General features: G+C 41.1%; 1 protein-coding gene across 3 annotated transcripts in view; it reads left to right on the top strand.

Moving 5' to 3' along the window:
* The first annotated feature begins 3,602 nt into the window (after window positions 1-3,602).
* Window positions 3,603-19,762, top strand: part of ADAMTS6 (ADAM metallopeptidase with thrombospondin type 1 motif 6) — a 151,517-nt gene continuing 135,357 nt past the window's right edge. Inside the window, exons 1-4 of one of the 3 annotated variants that reach the window (XM_027732329.2) lie at window positions 3,603-4,137; window positions 8,805-9,173; window positions 9,887-10,251; window positions 16,903-17,071. In XM_027732329.2, coding sequence (XP_027588130.1) covers window positions 9,077-9,173; window positions 9,887-10,251; window positions 16,903-17,071 — 631 coding nt within the window. In that variant the 5' untranslated portion in view covers window positions 3,603-4,137; window positions 8,805-9,076. Of the gene's footprint in view, window positions 4,138-4,437; window positions 4,790-8,804; window positions 9,174-9,886; window positions 10,252-10,337; window positions 10,443-16,902; window positions 17,072-19,762 lie in introns of those variants that run through there. The other 2 variants (XM_027732332.2, XM_027732335.2) reach the window with 2 other exon arrangements.

Raw genomic sequence — 19,762 nt, 5'->3', positions numbered from 1 at the left:
TATCCGCATTTCTAGGCAGAAGCAGCCTCAGAGCCATACCTGAAGCCAAATGCATTGCTGTGAATTTAGTTTTAGAGGGCCATCAAGGACAGCTCAACTCAAAAGAGGTGCATTTTCCAACTGAGAGTACACCTGGATGTGCATTCTCTCTCTGAAATACGATGTGCCAGGCACAATGCAACACATGGCCCAGGGTTATTTCTAGAGATGTTTTTAGATCTCTTCCTGCAAGGGGAGATGAGATTTGTAAGCAATCTGAATTCAGGCTTTTTACAAGGAAGTGAAAGATACTGGATCTCAATAGCACCACTATCTTCAAGCACCCCTAGAGTCTTATTTCAGGGGACTAAAAATAAAGCCCTTATGCACATCCAGAGCTTTTCGCCATGCAAGGACAGCTAAAGCACAGAAACTATAGCACATATAAATGCAAGTTTATAATGTATTACTTTTTCAACTATATGGTCAACCAAAGTATTTTAACAAGTGTATTTATGTAATTTATAACATCATTTTACATGTAATTTTTAAAAAGGGTTATTCTCTCCCCAAACACTTCTGGGATATTTCTAAATATGGTACGTTACAGTCTTCACATCTTCACTGACCGGGCAAGAATACTACCTGGAAAAAAAATAAACACCCTTTTAAGCATGTATATCTGAAAATACAGGTAACAAGAACCTTATCTTACAGAAATGCACTGTTCACCAAAGACTTGTTGCTCTTTCTTCTATATACATTTCAGTTAAAATTCCTGGAATTAACCCCAAATACCTCTCAATACACCTCACAACGCTAAATTTAAGTTGAATATGAGTATCTATTTAAATAAAAAGTGTGCTTGCTAATCTTACAAGTTGCTAACTGGCACACTAAAAGATTCAACGGCCTAAAGTCAAGACTGCTTTAGCTACCTACTTTCTTGGTCATACAGTAATATGCTCTGTGCTCAATAAATGTGTAATCCTGTCCAGAACTTCTGAGACACAGTTGCCCAAGTGGGCATTACCAGAATTCACAGGAGAATTACTACCCTTGCTAGAAAGACTTCTAATTGCAGGAAAGACAAATTTATACAAAAAATCTGCAAAAAACTTCCTGTGCATTTTTTTTCCTAAAAAGTTGCATTTCATAAAATGTATATAGATAATATTTAGGCTGAAGAAACAAAAATAATAGTCACCAAATAAGCTCACTATTTTTATCCGAATGAGGTTCACTCTGAGATATTGTTTTATGCAATAAAGTAAAACAGGTAAGTCTACTGGGAATTCTGTCAGGAATTCTAATCATAGACAGTCAGGAATTTTTTAAGATGAGCCAAAGCTTTTCCTGGTAATAAACCAGTTTTGACTGGTATATATACACCAGTGGGCTTAGGAAAGAAAATGTAATTGTCTGGGACAGGGAATAAATAACTTGTTGGTCTGAGCAAGCAGCTAGGTTTTGCAGAGCCCATATATCTTTGCTTTGCTTTGCTGGATTTAGAGCAGGGAGTTGAATACATGGGAGGGCCCTAACCAGACAGCGATAAGCTGTCTTTCTTTTTAGCTTGATGAGTATTTATTCAGTTATACACAGCGGAGTCAGTCCAACCCAGAAGAGGCCAGCCTTTCACACCAGAATAGTCCCCAGCTCAGACAGCAACATGAACATTCCCCAGTCTGATTCAGGCAGGGTCTGATTTGAAGGCATGTCTCCCAAATCCCCCGAGGATACCATAACCATGAGGCAATTGGCTGCGATGTGTTTGTCTGTTTGAGAAGTTATTTGGTCCTGACACAGAATGTGAAAAAAAGGTCTCTTCGTGGTCTGTCCTCTCAAAAGGACAGACTGTCCCACTGTCTCTGCATATACCACTGAGTCTGCAGAAAAGGTTGAGCAGAACCTCTCTGCCTGTCCATGAAGACAGATGGTTTAACTCAGGTACACCTGGCTCCTCTGCTGCAGGGCTTGGTCGGTGAATGTGGCTTATCCGTGTGATCACTGTATATAATGATTTGCTGCTCCAGCAGTAACTATGGAATATTAATAAAAAATACTCTTCCCAGCATTAGAAATACCTTTTTTAATTAAGTACATGTATCCAGATTTACCACCGAAGCGGGAATTGCCCACGCACATACAGGATGAAGAGGAAAAAGGGTGAAACTGTTTCCCCGCATGTCCCGGGACAGCCAAGCATCCCTGCACGCCTCGAGCGCTCCCCCCGCTCGCCAACACAGGATGGCGCCCTCGGTATGAGCAATTAACCGGGGGGGGGGAGCAGGTTGGAGATGTATTTCCTGAATAAAGTGTTTCTCTCTCTGAATGTCCTTATTCCCAAGGAACACTGGTTTTATAGCTCCGGTTTTCAATGCAATGATATACTCTGCTGCTCTCCGAACCATTGTTAAATTAATTTGCCCAGCAACTGTAAAAGGATCCCACAAGTGTTCACTGTGCTGTCAGAACGAATGGTGACAAATATGACCAGCTATTTAGAAGGCTGTGCTTATTTTGCTAGAACTACTGTTAAAAGAAATTTCACATACTTGTATACAGAATCTAATTCCACTATAGTAGTGCCTCATATTAGAAGGTAATTGTGTAGTTTATTTGAAAGTATGAATGCCAGCCAGAGCTGATTCCTCCATGTTACAGGGCAGCCAGCCAGCCTTTGGTGACCATCAGAGTCCTGCGGGATGTTTGACTCTGCAGGCTGATATTGCTCTTTCGATACTCGGAGAAATCCCGAGGTAGCTGTGCTCTTGGACCTTTCCCTGCTATCATTCCCCAGCCCAGCCAGCTATTGTAGACTCACCAGAAGGTGCAATTTACACCTACTACCTCCGGCTGGGGAGGAAAACGCGGCTGGGGAGGAAAACGCGTGCCCGCCCCATTTGGGAAACACAGTTAGCAGAAGCTTGAAACCTTAGAACCCAGGTTCAGGAATAATTCAGGGGTTTTTTTTATTTTTCTCTTTCCTCGGCTATCGCAAATTAACTTGGCGGTTAAGAGGGCAGGTCTCGGGTTCCAACCCACCCCCTCTGTGTGACCTTGTCCCCGGCACCGCTGGCTTGGTGAAGCAGAGGCGATCCTGCAGGCCGCCCCTGCCAAGCCCACCCTCCTGTCCTGCCGCACGGGGTAGCGACGCCCCGACCCCCGCTCGGTTCCCCGCCGTCGATGAAAGAGAAAGCGCGATGCGCGCACGGCGGGACCATCGGCCCCGGCTGCTGCTCGCGGCGCGGACTTCAGACACCGCCTCCGCTCCGCTGGACATGGTGTTTAGGAGTTTTCCTTCCATAATGCCCGTTGCGGCGCGCGGAACGGGCAGGGTATGGAGGGCAGCAGGGAGCCACCACATCCTGCCGCCCACCGCTAGCACCCTGGGCCGGCTGGCCGTACCGCGGCGGCGGCTCCCCTGGGAGGGCCGGTCTGTGCCCCCCACAGGCAGCCCTAGGCGGGGGTCCCGCCGCTGCTCCCGCCGCCCCCGCCCTCGCCGGGTCCCGCTCCCCTCCCCGCCGCCACGTGACGGACGCGCATGCGCGGCACCCTGGCCCGGCACATCTGCAGGCTGACGTCAGCGGGCCCCGCGCCGTCCCCGCGAGGCGGCCGAGGCGGCCAAGGCCCCGCCGCCGCCCGAGGCTCCCCCGCCGTCGCTTGGCCCGGCGCCGGCTGCGAAAGCGTTGCGGCTACTCCATCCAAACTCCGCTGAGTCGTTCCTGCTCTGCCTGCCTTCCCTCTTCTACCCCCTCCTCCTCTCTCTCCTCTCTCTGTCTCTCGCCCCCCCTTCTCCCCCCAACTCAGATAATATTCACATGGTATTTTGCACAGAGGAGGCTGCTCAAGAGGAGGGCACCCACCCCCACCCCAATATAAGCCTGTTTTCCCCTCCTTCTTCCCCCCTCTTTTTGTTGGAAAGACAAAATGTGCAGAGTGATAGCTTGGGTGAATTGATGGCATCCTCGCTGCCAAGCCAGCCCGTTTTCTAAAAACCCCTTTTAGGAAGGCTAGAGAATTTTATTCTGTTGGAGAATATAACCCTGATGGTTGCTTGCACAGAGGGGAAAAGCAGAGAGGAATACGGGAATCGTCCTGTGCAATCTCTATTCTTTGAAACTTACTTTATATCAGAAATTGAAGATGAAAACGGTAAGGAAGATTTCACGCTATTCAATGAAACTTTTTGCTTTTCTTGTGTCCCGAATAATGGTTCGTCCAGGGCTTTGGGGAGCGGGGAGAGGTTTCTACTGCATTAGGCGAAGTGCATTTGGAGTAATTTCGGAAAGGAACTTTAAGGATGGGGGAAGGGGATGCCAGGATTTTTCAACCGATAAGGGACGTGATTGATGAAGTACGATCTCGAGTAGTGCACTTTTTTTTAGATTTTTTAAAATACTTTTAGCTGTAAATCGTTGGTGGAGGGAGGAAAGGAAAAACTATGAAAACAAAACCAAACAACAGATGAAAACCAAAGCAGCCCCCAAACCCCAGCGACAACCCAGGGCTATTCCGGATTGCTGCGGAGCTGAGGAAGCCCCGCTCCCGGCCGTGCCGCGGTCAGACAAGTGCACACTTTGTGTAGGGGCTCGGAGGGTCGGCGCGGCCGCCGTCGCGCAGCCGATGCTGGCGGGGATGTCGGGCTTTCGCCGGTCTCATCAGGAAGATGGAAGCGTGTGGTTTTGATTTACTTCGAGCCGCCTGGGATTTGCCAGACTCTTAACCCTGCGCGCTCATGTTTGTTGGTGTGTGTCTGTCTCTGCAGTGGCCCGCGGTTCAAAGAGACTTTGTTTGGTGGGAGGAGGTAAGTGAGCTCTTGCTCCTCGGTGATGTGTGTGCGGATTTTGTCTTCGCTACTTTCTTTCATTGTTGTACAAGAGAGAAGGGAGAGGCAGAAAGAGAGAGAGTCAGACTCTTGTTTTTATTTGGGCTGCCGGTGCAACGCTTTTGGGCCAAACGCCAAGTGTCTGGGTCACACGCGTTTTATCCAAATAGATTCAGCGCTGCTGTCTGGAAGTGGACTGCTGAAAGTTAACTTTAGGATCAGCTCCACCACAGCAACCAGACTCTACCCTTCAGCCTCTCTAGGGAGGAAGGCTCTTCTTTTATTTCTTTCTGAATTTTCTTTGAGGGATGTGTGTCTGGTGATCTCCAACTTGCTTCAGTACTCGTTTTTTTAACTCTCTGTGCAGAAATGTACAGATAATGTGCGCGTGTAACGGGCTGTTTGTGTAGCCATGTATTTTTCTAGCCTGTTGACTTTTTTTGGGTGGGGGGCGGGAGATGGGTGTTTTTTTGCAAGATGCAGTGACAGCTGCTCCTTGGGCACGGCCGGCGGGGGGCCGTGGGGCAGGCGGGGGCGGAGGGGCTCATAGGGCGATAGCCCCCTCGTACACCGGGGCCCGTACGGCAGTAATTTCACCCTTCACGCCTCGGCTTCTGGTCATTTCCCTGGGAGGACGGATCCGTCCTTTCCCTTTGTACATGTCCCTCTCCCCGCTGACCCCCCGCCTCCCGTTCCTTTTCACCGAGCTTCTCCCGGCGCAGTCTGGGCGCCGCAGTTTTCGCCTCGGGAAACTCCCGGGGGCACGGCTAATCCCCGGCTCTTTGAAACCCTTCAACGCTGTTCACGGCCAGCCCCGATACCTGTAATTGAATTTGTGTGATTGATGCCCGTCCCCCGCCCCGTTCCCTCCCGCCGCCCTCCCCATTTCCTTAGCAACCACTCGTACAGCCGGCGCGGGCGGCCACCCCTGCCCGCGCCTCACCGCGGCGCTCCCTCCGGCCGCCCGGCCCGGCCGGGGAGGGCGGGAAGGTGGCGGGGGCCGAGCCGCCGGGAGAGGGGGCGTGAGGGACAACCCCCTGTCCTGCCCGCCTGAGCGGCGGTCTCTTTCTCTTCCACGCATTTATCGCTCTTGCCGACCCCGCCCTGAGACGTAACCCCCGTCTGGGCTCTGTGATCCGATGGTGCGGTGCCGTGTCTTTTCTGGCCGCCTAGGCGCTGCCGTCGCCAAAGCGCGCCGGAGCTTGGCGGTTGTGTGGTGGACGCCCCTGATGTGGGGTGCTCTTGGGTCAGCGGTGTCGGATGCTTCCCTGCCCTAAAACTTGAGCTGCCTTCAGGTTAAGAGGTGCCTTGGGCAACCAAGGCACCTTTGCTTAGATGGAAGCTCCCAGGGTGACTGTTCTGAGCAGTTTGACTAGTCACCTCCTCATAGTCTGCTTTATCACATAATCAGTTAGGTTGCAAAATATCTCTCCGATCACGGACTGCAACCTATGACCAACACCACTATGTCCACTAGACCACGGCACCGAGTGTCACTTATTTTTGTAAGCTTAGTGTTGACCAAATTTTGCATTTGACAACAATCTACAATGGAATGCTTAATATACACTGCCAAGGAGAATGGAAAGAAAAAAGGGTATAGAGAGTGGACGCTTTGAGGTTCCTACCAAATGTCATACTGAAAGTACTGTATCTTGGAGTTACCTGAGTGCTTTATCCTTCACATCTATTACTACTCTATAGTTCAGAGCATTAGTATGACTACATGTGGTGTGCTTGTATCAATGGTTAAGTTGGCAATAAATACATTTGAAGAAGAAGTAAAAAAATTCTGCTGAAACTTCCAGAAAGCTTAATGTGTAAGGAGATTGATCTTGTGTGAAGCTTGAAATGACGGAGACCTTTTCAGAGACTCCTGCAAGAACAGTAGACATGAGTGACTATTGGACACTGTTGACCAACATGTATTTATAGCCTATCGTGTGGGCCTTTGGTGTCTAAATAATGGGCACTCTAATTTATGTCCAGTATTCTGAGCTACCTTATTCCTTAGGTACTGCAGTTCCAGGAGACCTTAATGTTAGGATAACTTTCTATCAGCCTAACTGATAGTAACATGAACTGTCTGAATGAGAGCTCTCTGAACATGAGCTCTCTGTTAGGATATTTTGGCTAAGTAAAAGTTGTAAGGCAACATTACCTCTATATATGGCAATACTGAGCCGTTACTGGACTACAGTGTCCAGTTCTGGTGTCTATGGATGAAAAGGGATGTTGATTAATTGGAAAGGGTTCAGAGAAAAACTGCAGAAGTATTCAGACATCTGGAAACTGGATTATACAGGGTGAGATAAACCAAATAGGTTGAGTTGCTTATCAGAAAGTGTCAAGAGGTGCTTGTATCAGATTATAACTGTATATACAAGGAGAAGGAAAGCAGCTCATTAGCAGACAGGGATAAAGCAAGATTCAGTGACAGGAATTTGAAATTGTACATTCTCAGATTAGAAGTAAGGCACATTATTTACTCTACTAATGTAGCTGAAGAGTCTAGGATTAATTATGTATCTTCAAAACTTGTAAAATCTAAAAACTAACTAAATATTAGCTAAGAAATAAATGTTCTACATGGCAATGTAAACAGAGATGTTTTTTATTAATATTCTTTGAAGTCTTGCCACATGTGAATGACATCACTAAATCCTTATGGTTCCCCAGAAAAGAAATACCAGAAAGCCCAAAGTATGTTTGCAAAGTGTATTTTATTCTCTTTATAAACCTGGTTTGAAAAGGTAGATATTGGTCAGATTAACCTCATTTATATGTTAGTAATTAGGTGTCTTTCAAATTGGCTAAGAAGTTATCCAATATTCATTGTAATGTTGGTAAATAGGATTTGGGTGATGTTGATTTTTTTTGGTGGAGTTTATATGCTACAGCTCTTTATAAAACCTTTGCAAATAATCCACTAGCTGTAGCTGTATTACCTGTCTGAATGAACATTGTAAATCATTCCCAGAATTTTAGAAAGGCAAATTTATCTGGTGCATGTGTAAGTGGCTCTGTACGCTTTTGTAAAGTGGTTTCTAAACAGGCTTCCCTTCTTAGGTGTTCTGTTTCTCCATTGTCTGGCTCAGCAGAGTTTGCTGTGTGCATAGGTGTGCTGCAAATGCTTAAGTGGACTGATGAGTACCAGCTGACACAACACATGGTTTGGTATCCTATGATACTAGACTGTTAGCTGAATGCATGGATCTTCTGTTTAATCCTTGGCCGCAGCTGGAGCTGTTTTTAACTATTGTTGCAATAGTGTTTTACATGCAAAAAAGAAAAAAGGAAAAAAGAAAAAAAAGACAAAAGGCAGGTAATATGTTATTTGCTTAGTCTTGTGACTTGCAAAACCAAGATAAAAATATATTCTACTTCATCAAACTGTACTTAAGATCTAGACAAAGCATTTTTGACAAATATTTGAAAAATTAGAATATGTATAGTGAATACCTTCAGATACTGAAATTTTTTCTTTAGTATTCTAATATGCAGCATTTCCATTTAAGTGAATGAGAATCCTGCCTGCATAAGCAGAACCCTGGCCCAAATAATAAGAAAATACATGCTGCAGAAAGATCAGATAACTGTACTCTGGATTCTTTCGCGGGTCTTCCTTTATCTACCAGTATATTGGGACCTGTTATCAGCCGCTGAAATCAATGAGTGCACAGCACTGATTATAGATGGAAGAAGTCTGAACAAAGTATGTAAGCAATAAGAAACATTAAATAGGTGTAAGAATTCATAAAAGTGACATGAAGTTGATAAGTGTATCATAGGCTATATGGATCTGCTGTTCAATGAACTAATGGTACTTCATTTTTTTGGTAAGATTGTGTTATGGGACCATAAAATTGATACTGGATGAACATTATTTGAAAATGTTGCCTTGTGTAGTTCACTCTGGCGGTTTAGTGTCTTGCAGCATAGATCTGTTTTAGCAGAAAGAATTTGCCTTGACTCATTTTCTTTTGTTTTTCAGGAAAAGAAACGGAGCAAATTCAGTAACTATCCAGTCTAACATCTTACCCATATCTTAAGGAAACTTACAAATACTTTTTTTGACTTGAGAAAATGACTGCAGATATAGAACAAAATACCTATCAAAAGGTGGAACATCCTATAGTTAATTTGGAAGTAGTATAAAATATTTATACCTGTTATGGTGCAATTCTGGAGTGGAGTTAACTCTATAGCACACAAGTAGCTCTCCAAAGAGAAAGAAAAAAGACAAGCTTTCTGTTTTTCTAAATTATGGAAATTTTTGGGAAGACGTGGACATGGATTTTGAGCCTAGTCATGGTTTCATCGGAATTTCACAGTGACAGCAGGCTTTCATACAGTTCTCAAGGTAGGGGTCTGATCTCTGTAGCTAGCAAGAAGCATCTGCTTTTGCATTGTATTTGTGTAGTATTTTCTAAACCATATTTATATAATTCATGAGATCATATGGGCTCTGCTCTCAGTTTTTTCATGGTTTATTGTCATGCAGATTAAACTTCCTTCTAACTTCTCTCTATCTACTTTTCAGCATAGGAAAGCCTTGCAAATTAAATCTAGTAAAATGTTGTACTTGATAACAGTTGAGAGACTTGCCATGATAACGTTAACATGTTTTTAGACTAGGAAGTAAGAATCTAATTTTGTTTTTACAGTATAATACTTTTCCTTAATACTGTTTATATTCTTGCAAGTGGATTTAATAGCTTTTGTCTTCGAATGGTGTCACTGGGAAAAATATGTCCTTTTTAAGTTAGAATTTAGCCCCAAATGGTATGTATTTTTGATAAATAGAAAAAGATATGTATTGAAATAATTCCAGTGATGATCAAATTAATAGGAAATCAAACATGTTTTCTTGACTTACGAAGAAAGAAAACAATGTTTTATTTTATTTAGTAAAATGCTACATTGTGCATTTACCTGAAAATTACTTTTGTTAATGAGAGTGATGAAGTTTACCCAAATATGGTTTATGTTTATGCTACTACTTGCTGTTTCCTGTTATATTTTTTCTTCTATGGCCACTCTCTGGACTGTCTTACCTTGTGATTGATTACAAAGAGGAATTCCTGTCTTACCTTGAACACTACCAACTAACAATCCCAATAAGGGTTGATCAAAATGGAGCCTTCCTCAGCTTTACTGTGAAAAATGCTAAACCTTCAAGAAGGAGGAGGAGCGCAGACCCTTATGTCCAAGAACTGGCAGCATCTAAATTATTTTTTAAACTTTCTGCCTATGGCAAGCACTTTCATTTAAACCTGACTCTCAACACAGATTTGGTGTCCAGACATTTTACAGTAGAGTACTGGGGGAAAGATGGACCGCAATGGAAGCATGATTTCTTAGACCACTGTCATTACACAGGATATTTGCAAGACCAGCTCAGTACAACTAAAGTGGCCCTAAGTAACTGCAATGGTCTGGTAAGTCTGTATTACTTGTTCTAGTATAATAGCGTGCTTGTCCCTTTTAAATTACAGAAGAAGAATTTAATTGGCGTATCTTTCAGTTTTTTGAGTCCCTGTAGGAAGCAATCAGACAGGAAGGTGCAGAAAACCCCTAAAACCTGATCTAAGTCCTGGGGAAAAGTAGTCATCAGTTTTTCAAGCTTAATGTAAGTACTAAGACCCAATTCTACAGTCATTTAGCAGGCAGCCTGTTCAGTATTTACAGTATCTGCTCTAGGCTACAAGATTAGGTCTGTGCTGAGATCTTTACAGGTTATAAAAGCCTTGCAAGTTCAAGGGGTGGGGAGGAGGAAGCAGTGGATCCTCCAGGATGCTGAATCTCTACAGAGAGACATTGATGGAACTGAACACTCTCTTATCTTTGAGAATTTGGGTTTAGAAACTATGAATATATAACAGAAGAGGAATTTAGTGATGTAGAAGTCATCATTGTTAAAAATTCAAATCATGATGAGAAAAATTGATCTTTAGCAGACACCAGCGTCAGAAAGTAATTATTTAAATTTTTTTTTCCAGAAAGATTTTGTTTACAAATTTTAAACTTTTGCATTTAACAATAGTTTTAGAAATTCTTATCTCATTTATTCTCATCTCTTCTTTTAGTGGTGACCTTTTGATCACATGACAATAGGACCTGGATGGGAAAAAAATCAGAAAACAAATGCAAAAAAAGTAAAAAAGCAGACTATTGAGTAACGATACTAAAATAGAAGAGCATGACTATGAAATACTAAATCAAGAGCCAGTGTTTTCTGTAGTAAAAATATACATATATATTATGGTTACTCATTGTGGGTTTTATTATAGTAGAATGCTGGTCAATCTTTTAGGAATAGGCAGATCTAACCAATTGCTAGGGGAAAAAAAAGATTGCACAGACTTGCTAAACTAATTCCTATTTGTCCTTGAAAGTGCTATTGAATAAATGCCTCTTGGGATGTTATTTTCAAACAAAAGCTAGCTACTTCAGACCTAGATAGGTTGCATTACACGCAGCTACTTTTGGTATCACTCATACAGTCTAGTTTAACATTTCAGAGAACTCTTGAAGAAAAATAATTTAATGGGGATTTCCAGGGCTAAGTGAACACTTTCAAAGAAATGTAGTTAAAATGATGTTCCATTGAGTGTGGTATCACAGTTTGGTCGGTGCAGACTTGTAGTGGATAGGTCTGAATTTAGTACAGTTTTCACTTTGATTGCAGTTGCCATGTAATAACTTCTTTTTCTGGTGGCAGTTATTTAAGCTCTTTGACTAATATACTCGATCTTTGCTTTTGAGTTCTTTTCAGCTAAAAATACTATGGAGACCAAATCTCTTCTTTCAGGACTCTTTTTTTTAACAGAGGCTGCATACCTTTTTATCTCTAGTTTCTGCTACTTGATGCACAGACTAGTTGGCCCCCTTGGAGCCTGCAGTAAGTGTCATGGTGATCCCATTTCAGCTCCTCTTTGACCTTAGCTAAGGGAGTGAACCAAGAATGCCTGCTCTTGGCTTAGCTGACTCTTGTTCTCCTTTCATGTTAGGAAAACAGGAGTGGGATGAAGCAAAAAAAAAGTCCCATGTTTTTCTGTCTTTGCCCATCTCTTGCTCCTCATGGCACTTCTTTTCTTCAAAGAAGCGTGGAAGATGTTATGGTGAAGAAGAATCTTTTTTTTTGTTTCTTCTGTGCCCTACACATTTAGCATTCCCACTGCTGCATGTTTTCCCTTTGCTCTCAGCCTAGCTGTTCTGCTGGAGTGAAGCTGCCTGTGGTTCTAGGTGCCAGTATGTTAACTCAGTATCTGTAAGGTAACTTTAGTGTAGAGTGTTTCCCAGTTAAATCATCATCTTCAATGATTGTGGTTGTCATCAGCTCTTATGTGTGTCTTTTGGGTGCTAAGGCAGCCTTAATCCTATCTCTAGACACACCATGACTGGCACTCAAGTTCTCCGAGGTCATACCTCTTTACCTGTGACTGCAAGTATCAGATGTCCATTGCATCTCCTGGGAAGGCCTGGTGGTCACAAGTGTGTGAGACTCCTGTCATAGTGCAGAAGCGGCAGCAGGACCTTTCTCAGAGTGGCTGGAATCCTGCAGAGGGATGCAACAGTAGGCTCGACTTAGTATCGTCACCTACTGTACAGAAACTCATCCAGTGTTGCCAGGGCCTTCCAGAGCACTGTCTATGGGAATTACCACTTCATTCAGATAAATCCATCGCAAAGTTATTTTTAAATGATGATTCCTACTGATGAATGTTTTGTTATGCAGCTGCTGGTAAGAACATGTTTCATAAAGCAATTGGCAGTGAATATTGAAGACAATATTACTTGTTTTAGAATTATTGATAATTCAGAATGTGTTGTGCTTAAGGCATTTGTCATATTTTCTAGTTTGATTTTTGTTCTCTAAGTCACTGCCAGTCATATTCTAATAGTCCTTGATTAACATCTGTATCAAAGCCAGTCATTTTAATTTTAAAGCAAGTAGTGATTTTTAACAGTGAGTGTTGCTCACAAGGAAAATTTATACATTACGTTTACTCTAGTTCTCTTGAGCTTCAGTGTTGACAAATAGGTCGTTTCTTCCCCTTATTGAATATTTCGAGTTCCTCTGTTTAGTTATGCAGAGTGGTCATGTGAGAACATGATTTAATTAACATATATTGTATGACTTTGAAGAATGCTTGCATTTGGTAAGTGTAAGGAGGGCTTTCAGTTTCATTATAATAAAAGTGACAAACAATCAGTTCGTTTTCCTCTCTTGTTTCTTGTTTCAGCCTCTCTCTATATATTTCTCATTACCAAGTGTCCCAGAATTACAGACTGCTTACTGAAGTTTCAGTCCAGTAGTTTCCATCTGCTGTTGCCTGATTATGCTATAAGTGGTTCTGAAGTTGTGAGGAAAGCTCTGTAATCCAGTGAACAATCATATGAGAAAATTGAAGGTTTTGTCTGGCAGGCTTGCTGACCTTCCAAACTCATATTTACTGTAGTGAATGCTACATTTGTGGATGGATTGCAGGTTTGGCCGTATCATAAAAGAGCCTGCAATGACCAGCATTTTAGGGCCTTCGAATGTTGGGTACAAGGCAAAAAGACTGAGGCATCGCCTAAGCTGAGTATGTCATACTGAAGAGAAGAAATGGTGGTGGACTGGCTAAACAGAGAAGAGCTTTACCTCAGGGGAATGAAGTTTGACTGATTCTGAGAGGAGCGAGGCTCGAAGAAGTTTTGGAGCCTATAGCAGTGGAATTAGGCAAACCCCCAACATTTTTGCACTCTGACCCACCTTTGTCATCTGCCAGATGTCAAAGCTCTTAACTGAGTGCTCAAACAAGTTTTGCACAGTAGAGAATTTTGTCATTTTGAACTGAAAGGATCAGTAGTAGGAAATATTTTGAGGCTACTGTGGTCCCAAGTAAATGTTTAATGTAAAAGGTCCAATATTTCCATGGCATGTGAAGTTCCATGCACTGTGTAAAATTTGTGCTGTGAAGCACAGTTCCCTCCATCCAAACAGAAGTGATAAAGAAAGCACAGGTAGGCAACTGTGACTTAAAAACGTGATCTTACTAGGTTAAAGTAGGAACTGTTTTGCTGGAAGACTTAATGATTGTTTCATGTATTCTGAAATACATATATGTTTAAATTACTCATATTTTTCTTGAGTTAGCTCATTTGAAAGCTGTTTTTACTCTAAAGAAGGCATCTATTTATATATATTATAAATTGTGTATACTGTGGTATTTTTGAATTTTATGTAAAATAATACCTAATTTATAAAATAATTTATAAATATCAAAAATTATATTAAAAAGGATTTAGTATTCTTGATCAATGTCTCTAGGGCTATCTTTGGTACTCATACGTTTTTGCAGTATAGCTTTAGTATTCAGAAAATTAAATACAAGCTGTCCCTGTCCTGGTTTGTCTTGTTAGATTCTATGTTGTGCTGTCTCAGGCCAGATCACTACTGTTTTCATCTTTGAGAAAACAGTAAGCAAATGCAATCTTTTTTCTTAGTCATAAAACCACACTGAAGTGTATAGCCAGCTGTTGACATGCTGAACAACACTGATGCATTTTCAGCTGTTTCCATTACTGCTGCTTTGTGTTAAAAATGGATATGCTTTTAAAGTCTAGAAAGGTTCAAGGCATGGAAAAATTGTGAAACAGTAATACTATGTGGAGAAGGCATGTGCTTACTTGTCCTCCATAATTTGGTTTCTTCTGCAACTGGTGGACCTCCCCCATCTGAAGGAGGTTAAGGCCCCTGCTGGACAGCCTGACAAAAAAAAGATTCTTTTTCACAAATTAAGGGAACTCCATGTGAATCCATGTGGATTCACAAATTTATCTGAGCATGTCAAACTCCTGGAACCAGACCTTATATATATTAGCAAGAGTTGGCACTCTGTAGTGGTATTGGATAACACAGGACCTCAAACAATCTGTTTTAGATAATAATCTTGGGAATGTTCCTTGTAGTAACCTACTTGATGCGTTCAGCTTGTTTCTTAAATTCATGGTATTTTGTCAAAAACTCTTCTGGTCATTCTTATGTCTTAATGATATTTCTGATGCTTTGGAGCAGGAGTTTAATTTATGAACTGTTAAAATACAATAGCAAAACAAAAAAAGAAAATTAAATAAATTCATTTTAATGCTTTAAAAGGGTATTATTTCAATCTCCTTTTTCAATGGAAATTTTGTTTTGCTGAAATAGTGGATTATTAGCCAAAACTGGTGTTTAGAATGTTGTTTTGGATATATATGTATAATTACCACTATTTATTAATCAGGCTGGATGGTACCTCTGTCTCCTCCAGCTTGGCATGAAGTGGACAGCCTCATGGTGTTGGCCAGAACCACTCTGCAGGATTCTCTTCCTGTGGGAATATAATATCAGAGTTTATAATGGCTCAGAATTCACTTGAACTCAGATGTCTGACATCCAGACTGGATGCAGTCCAGACTGTCAAGGTTCTTTCTGCACATCTGGCAAACCCAGTTACAATTTGGTTTATATTTTCAATACTATTTAGGCAGCAGTATACCAGTAAATGATTGATTTTCTAATAAATTCTTAGACTCCAAGTAACAAGAAGACATTGTGAGAGGAATTTCATACTGGCATCTTCCAGGTAAATAGAGAGCCTGATGTTACCTTTTTGAGTCAAAAATTGAGTTCATAATGAAAAATACCACTGAAGAGAACACTTATTGTTACAGTGGCAATGTAAGGAATGTGTAATTGGAATCTGCAGTCTGTTAATACATATATTTTCACAATTTATAATACAGCTCTATTTGGAAAACACTTCTTTCTGATGTGTTACACAGGATTTTTTATTTTGTAAATTTTACGTTGTTACTTGTTTCAGGAGTGAAGAACAGCAGGCATTTGATGATGTACTCAACAGTAATAGGATGAGAGCTTTGACCAAGAGTACAAAGGCAAGCTCTGATCTTAGAAAACAGCTTTATGATATATTTAGAGCAGATATGGAGCAAGTGGTCTTATGGCTGATTGTAGAGGTTTAAAAAAAGACTCATGAGAAGTACTTGCTTTACAGATCAAAGGTGTGGTAGAAATTTGTGATTCATCAGGTCAGGATATGAATGCAGAAGTTCCTGCTCCCAGGCTTCTATCAGAAGAATAGCTCTTTCTCCCTCTGTAGAAAGTTAATGCATTCAGAATTTTCTACATACGGGTATCAGAATTTTTTATTTAGCAGATATGGATGTAGAACTCTGTCAGGGCTTATTCCCCAATAATTCTATATCCAAAAGGATCCAAAACCTGGATTTTCTGCTAAAGTTCAATTTTAATTGCTGAAGGTTCAGGAAATTGCATAGTTGGCCTGAAATCTCCCCTTTCTTTCATAAACCACTTCCTGTTTGGAAGAAGCTGAGTTCACAAATGTGAAAGTTATGGGAATAGAATATCTACTATTCTGCACTACAGTATGAGGCAAAACTGTTCATTTGTTACGGGGAATGAGGTCTAGTGCACAGTCTGCAACAACTCTTATATGCTAGATTTGTGGCAAGACCTTTTAAGGAATAAATACTTTGTAGACAGTGTATAATAATATAAATAATTTGACTTTTATTAACTAGCTCAGTTTTTGGATTAAGCATCTAGATGTGAAATAGCGAATGGTTTCTTTGAATATGCGTTCTGAAATTAATCCTTCATGGCGTTTGTCTTTGATGGAATGTTTGGCTTAAAGCATCTAGCAGTGTGACATCATAGCAGGATATTGGTGTTGCCATTAAAGCAATGCAATTTTGGCTTGATGTGAATATGAATCTTGTAGTTTTGGAACATCTCTGTAAAAACATTATTTGTCATATGTTGAGAATGTTTCTTACTTTCTTACTACATCTTAAAAAAAAAAAAGTGAAAGAACTCCAACAATATGACATTTTTTCTCATTGTGTTGTTTATAGGCACCACACTAAAATAAGCAGAGGAGAGCTGGCTTATGCACTATTTTATGTGTTGGCTTCTAGCTGTGGATTTCTTAACAGAGAATGTTTTTTAAAGTTAAGCTTTTTATATGGCTTTTATATTGTCTTTTGTAAGTTTTTATTTTCTTATTTTCTTCTTTAAGCATGGAGTCATTGCTACAGAAGATGACGAGTATTTTATTGAGCCTTTAAGGAATATAACAGAAGATTCTAGTAACTATAGTTACGAGAACGGTCATCCTCATGTTATATACAAAAAATCTACTATGCACCAGCAACACTTCTATGATCACAGGCACTGTGGAGTCTCAGGTAAAGGAGTATGAGTGTCATTCCTTTTAAAATATTATAACTTAAGATGTATTTTAGCATCTTGCATGGTTCGTGTTAAAGACACGGTGGAGAATGTAGCAGTGGGAGTCCTTCTTTTGGGTTATGTAATGTGTCTTGTTGAGAAGTAGTTTTGGGTTGGTTTTTTTTTCAGATTCAGATTGAGAATATATTGTCTTTCAAAAACTGAGGCAGTGGGAGTTAGTCTTGTTTTATGCCTGTGTTGTGTAGTGGTAGTAATGAGCACAGGCTTTCTCAAAATGTGCTATAAATGTACTTGATTCCCCAACTGGAAAGCATTATTGAGTGACTGAGTATTACAGCTCAATGTTTAGTAAATGTTCCATCTTATTGGAAGAAACTTGGTGTGCAATAAATGTGTTAGTATTATGATTAGCAAATAACATTTGGAGCTGAGTCCACATCTTTCTTGTTTACAGTTGTTTATGGTGTTTTGGTACTGTTTTTTTTGGTTCAGTGGGTCAATGGTCAAATATGTGATTTACATGCGGCTTATGGAAAGATTATATAGTTTTAATGGAGAGATATTTTCTTTGTAAAGTAGTTGTTACTTTTACAGATACACTTTTCATGTACTCTGATGTGATTTTCATTTGCTTAAACTGAAGCTGAAAACTAACTTCTTGAAGACAGCATGGAGTAAATCTGACAAGTTATTTTAGAGCACAAAAGTAATGGGTTTTTAACATACTACAAAAATGTTCTAACCTTGAATTTGTTTATATTTCAGTAATAGCTTGTTCTTAAGAGTTCAGTCCTGAATGGTTGTATTCCATGAGAATCAATGCACAGGGCAGGCGGACAATTACTAGTCTTAAAATGATATCACTGTTTATTGATGTAATTTTTTCAGCTTCTTCTGGAGTTTAGAATGTTTACTGGCACCAGCTGACTAAACTTGCAGTACAGATTGTCTGCAAACCCCCATTCTTGGGAGACAGTTTTTTCTGAGGGTTTCGGTTAAATGTGTTTATGGAATGTCAGACTTCATGTATGTAACTTCTGTTTTAGTTCGGAAGCACTGTTACTGCCTGCTAACTGATTGTAAAATAAGGGCACTAATATATGTTCATTTTGTAGGGAGAACTATCACTTAAGCCTCTTGAAGTAAGTGGATGGATTCCGAAATACAGGAAGATGCAATTTTTACCATTATTATATCCCTTGAAAAAGAAAGAATGTTAGCCTCTACCAGATCTTATCTTCTAGACTAATACTTAGATGTCATTCTCCTTCAAGTCATGAAGCAGTAGCTGCTAGATTTGTCAGGTTGTATTTAGATATTTCTGGTGTTATCTGACACATGGATCATAGGTCGATCAGAACTCTGCATCTTGCATGTATTTTTTATAAACCTTGGTGTAATATTCAGCCTTTATTCCTTTATATATTTGATGATGCTTTTGTTCTTGGATGCTCCTGTGCACTTCCTGATCTTTTGTGTCCCAAAGTCCTTAATTACTGGAATACTAAAGCACTGCGTTTTACAAGCCTAACATGATGCTCATTCATCTCAGTTTCTGCTGTTCCTGTTGTTCTGTATATTATTTCTGCTTCATGAAAATGTCTAAAAAAATTTGCTCTCCTCCAAGACTGCAAGGTCTTACTTTTACAGATGACATGGTTTACCCTCATGGGTACTAAAACCTTTTATAAACTTATTTTCTGAGCACTGCCAAAGCTCAGCTGAAGTTGAAGCTGACCAGAAATGTGGGGGACAATAAAAAGAGTTTTTTCAAACATATTAATGGCAGTCGGCAGCGTAGAAATATCACCAGCCCGTTACAGGCTGAGGATGGTCATTTCACAAACAGGGACAGAGACAAGGCAGAGGTGTTTAATGCTTTATGTGCCTCTGTCTTCAACATGGATGATGGACCAAGGGGGTCTCAGTGTCCTGAGCTGGAGGACCACGACTGTGAGAATGATCAACTTGCAATCAATCCTGAAGTTGTGCGGGACCTGCTGCTCCAGCTGGATCCCTACAAATCTATGGGGCCTCATGGGATGGTTGTTCTGATTTTCAAGAAGGGCAAGAAGGGTGACCCTGGAAACTACAGGCCTGTCAGTCTCACTTTGCTGCCTGATAAAGTTATGGAAAACATTATTCTGGAAAGTATCTAAAAACACCTGAAAGACAGCACAGTCATTGGTTACAGCCAGCATGGCTTCATGAGAGGAAAGTCCTGCTTATCAAACCTTTTTTGACAAGGTAACCCAGCTAGTTCATCAGGAGAAGCCAGTTGATATAGTCTTTTTGAATTTCAGTAAAGCTTTTGATACCGTCTCTCACAGGATCCTTCTGGGCAAAATATCCAGCTCACAGCTGGATAAACACATCATATGGTAGGTGAGCAATTGGCTCACGGGTCGAGCACAGAGGGTAATAGTGAATGGGGTGACATCAGACTGGTGACCTGTCACCATCTTAGGCTCCATCTTAGGCCCTGTGCTCTTCAACATCTTCATAAATGACTTGGATGCAGGACTGGAAGGGATACTAAGCAAGTTTGCAGGTGACCCAAAACTGGGAGGAGCTGTTGACTGCCTCGAATGCAGGGAGGCCCTGCAGAGAGACCACAACAAATCAGGAGACTGGGCAATCACCAACCCTATGAAGTTCAACAAGGGAAAGTGCGGGATTCTGCACCT

The sequence above is a fragment of the Pipra filicauda genome, unplaced genomic scaffold, assembly GCF_003945595.2.
Source record: "Pipra filicauda isolate LSUMZ 115617 unplaced genomic scaffold, ASM394559v2 scaffold34_size3990699_pilon, whole genome shotgun sequence".
Taxonomy (NCBI): domain Eukaryota; kingdom Metazoa; phylum Chordata; class Aves; order Passeriformes; family Pipridae; genus Pipra; species Pipra filicauda.
Note: the sequence above shows the minus strand (reverse complement) of the source record. Positions and strands in the feature narration are given on the sequence as shown.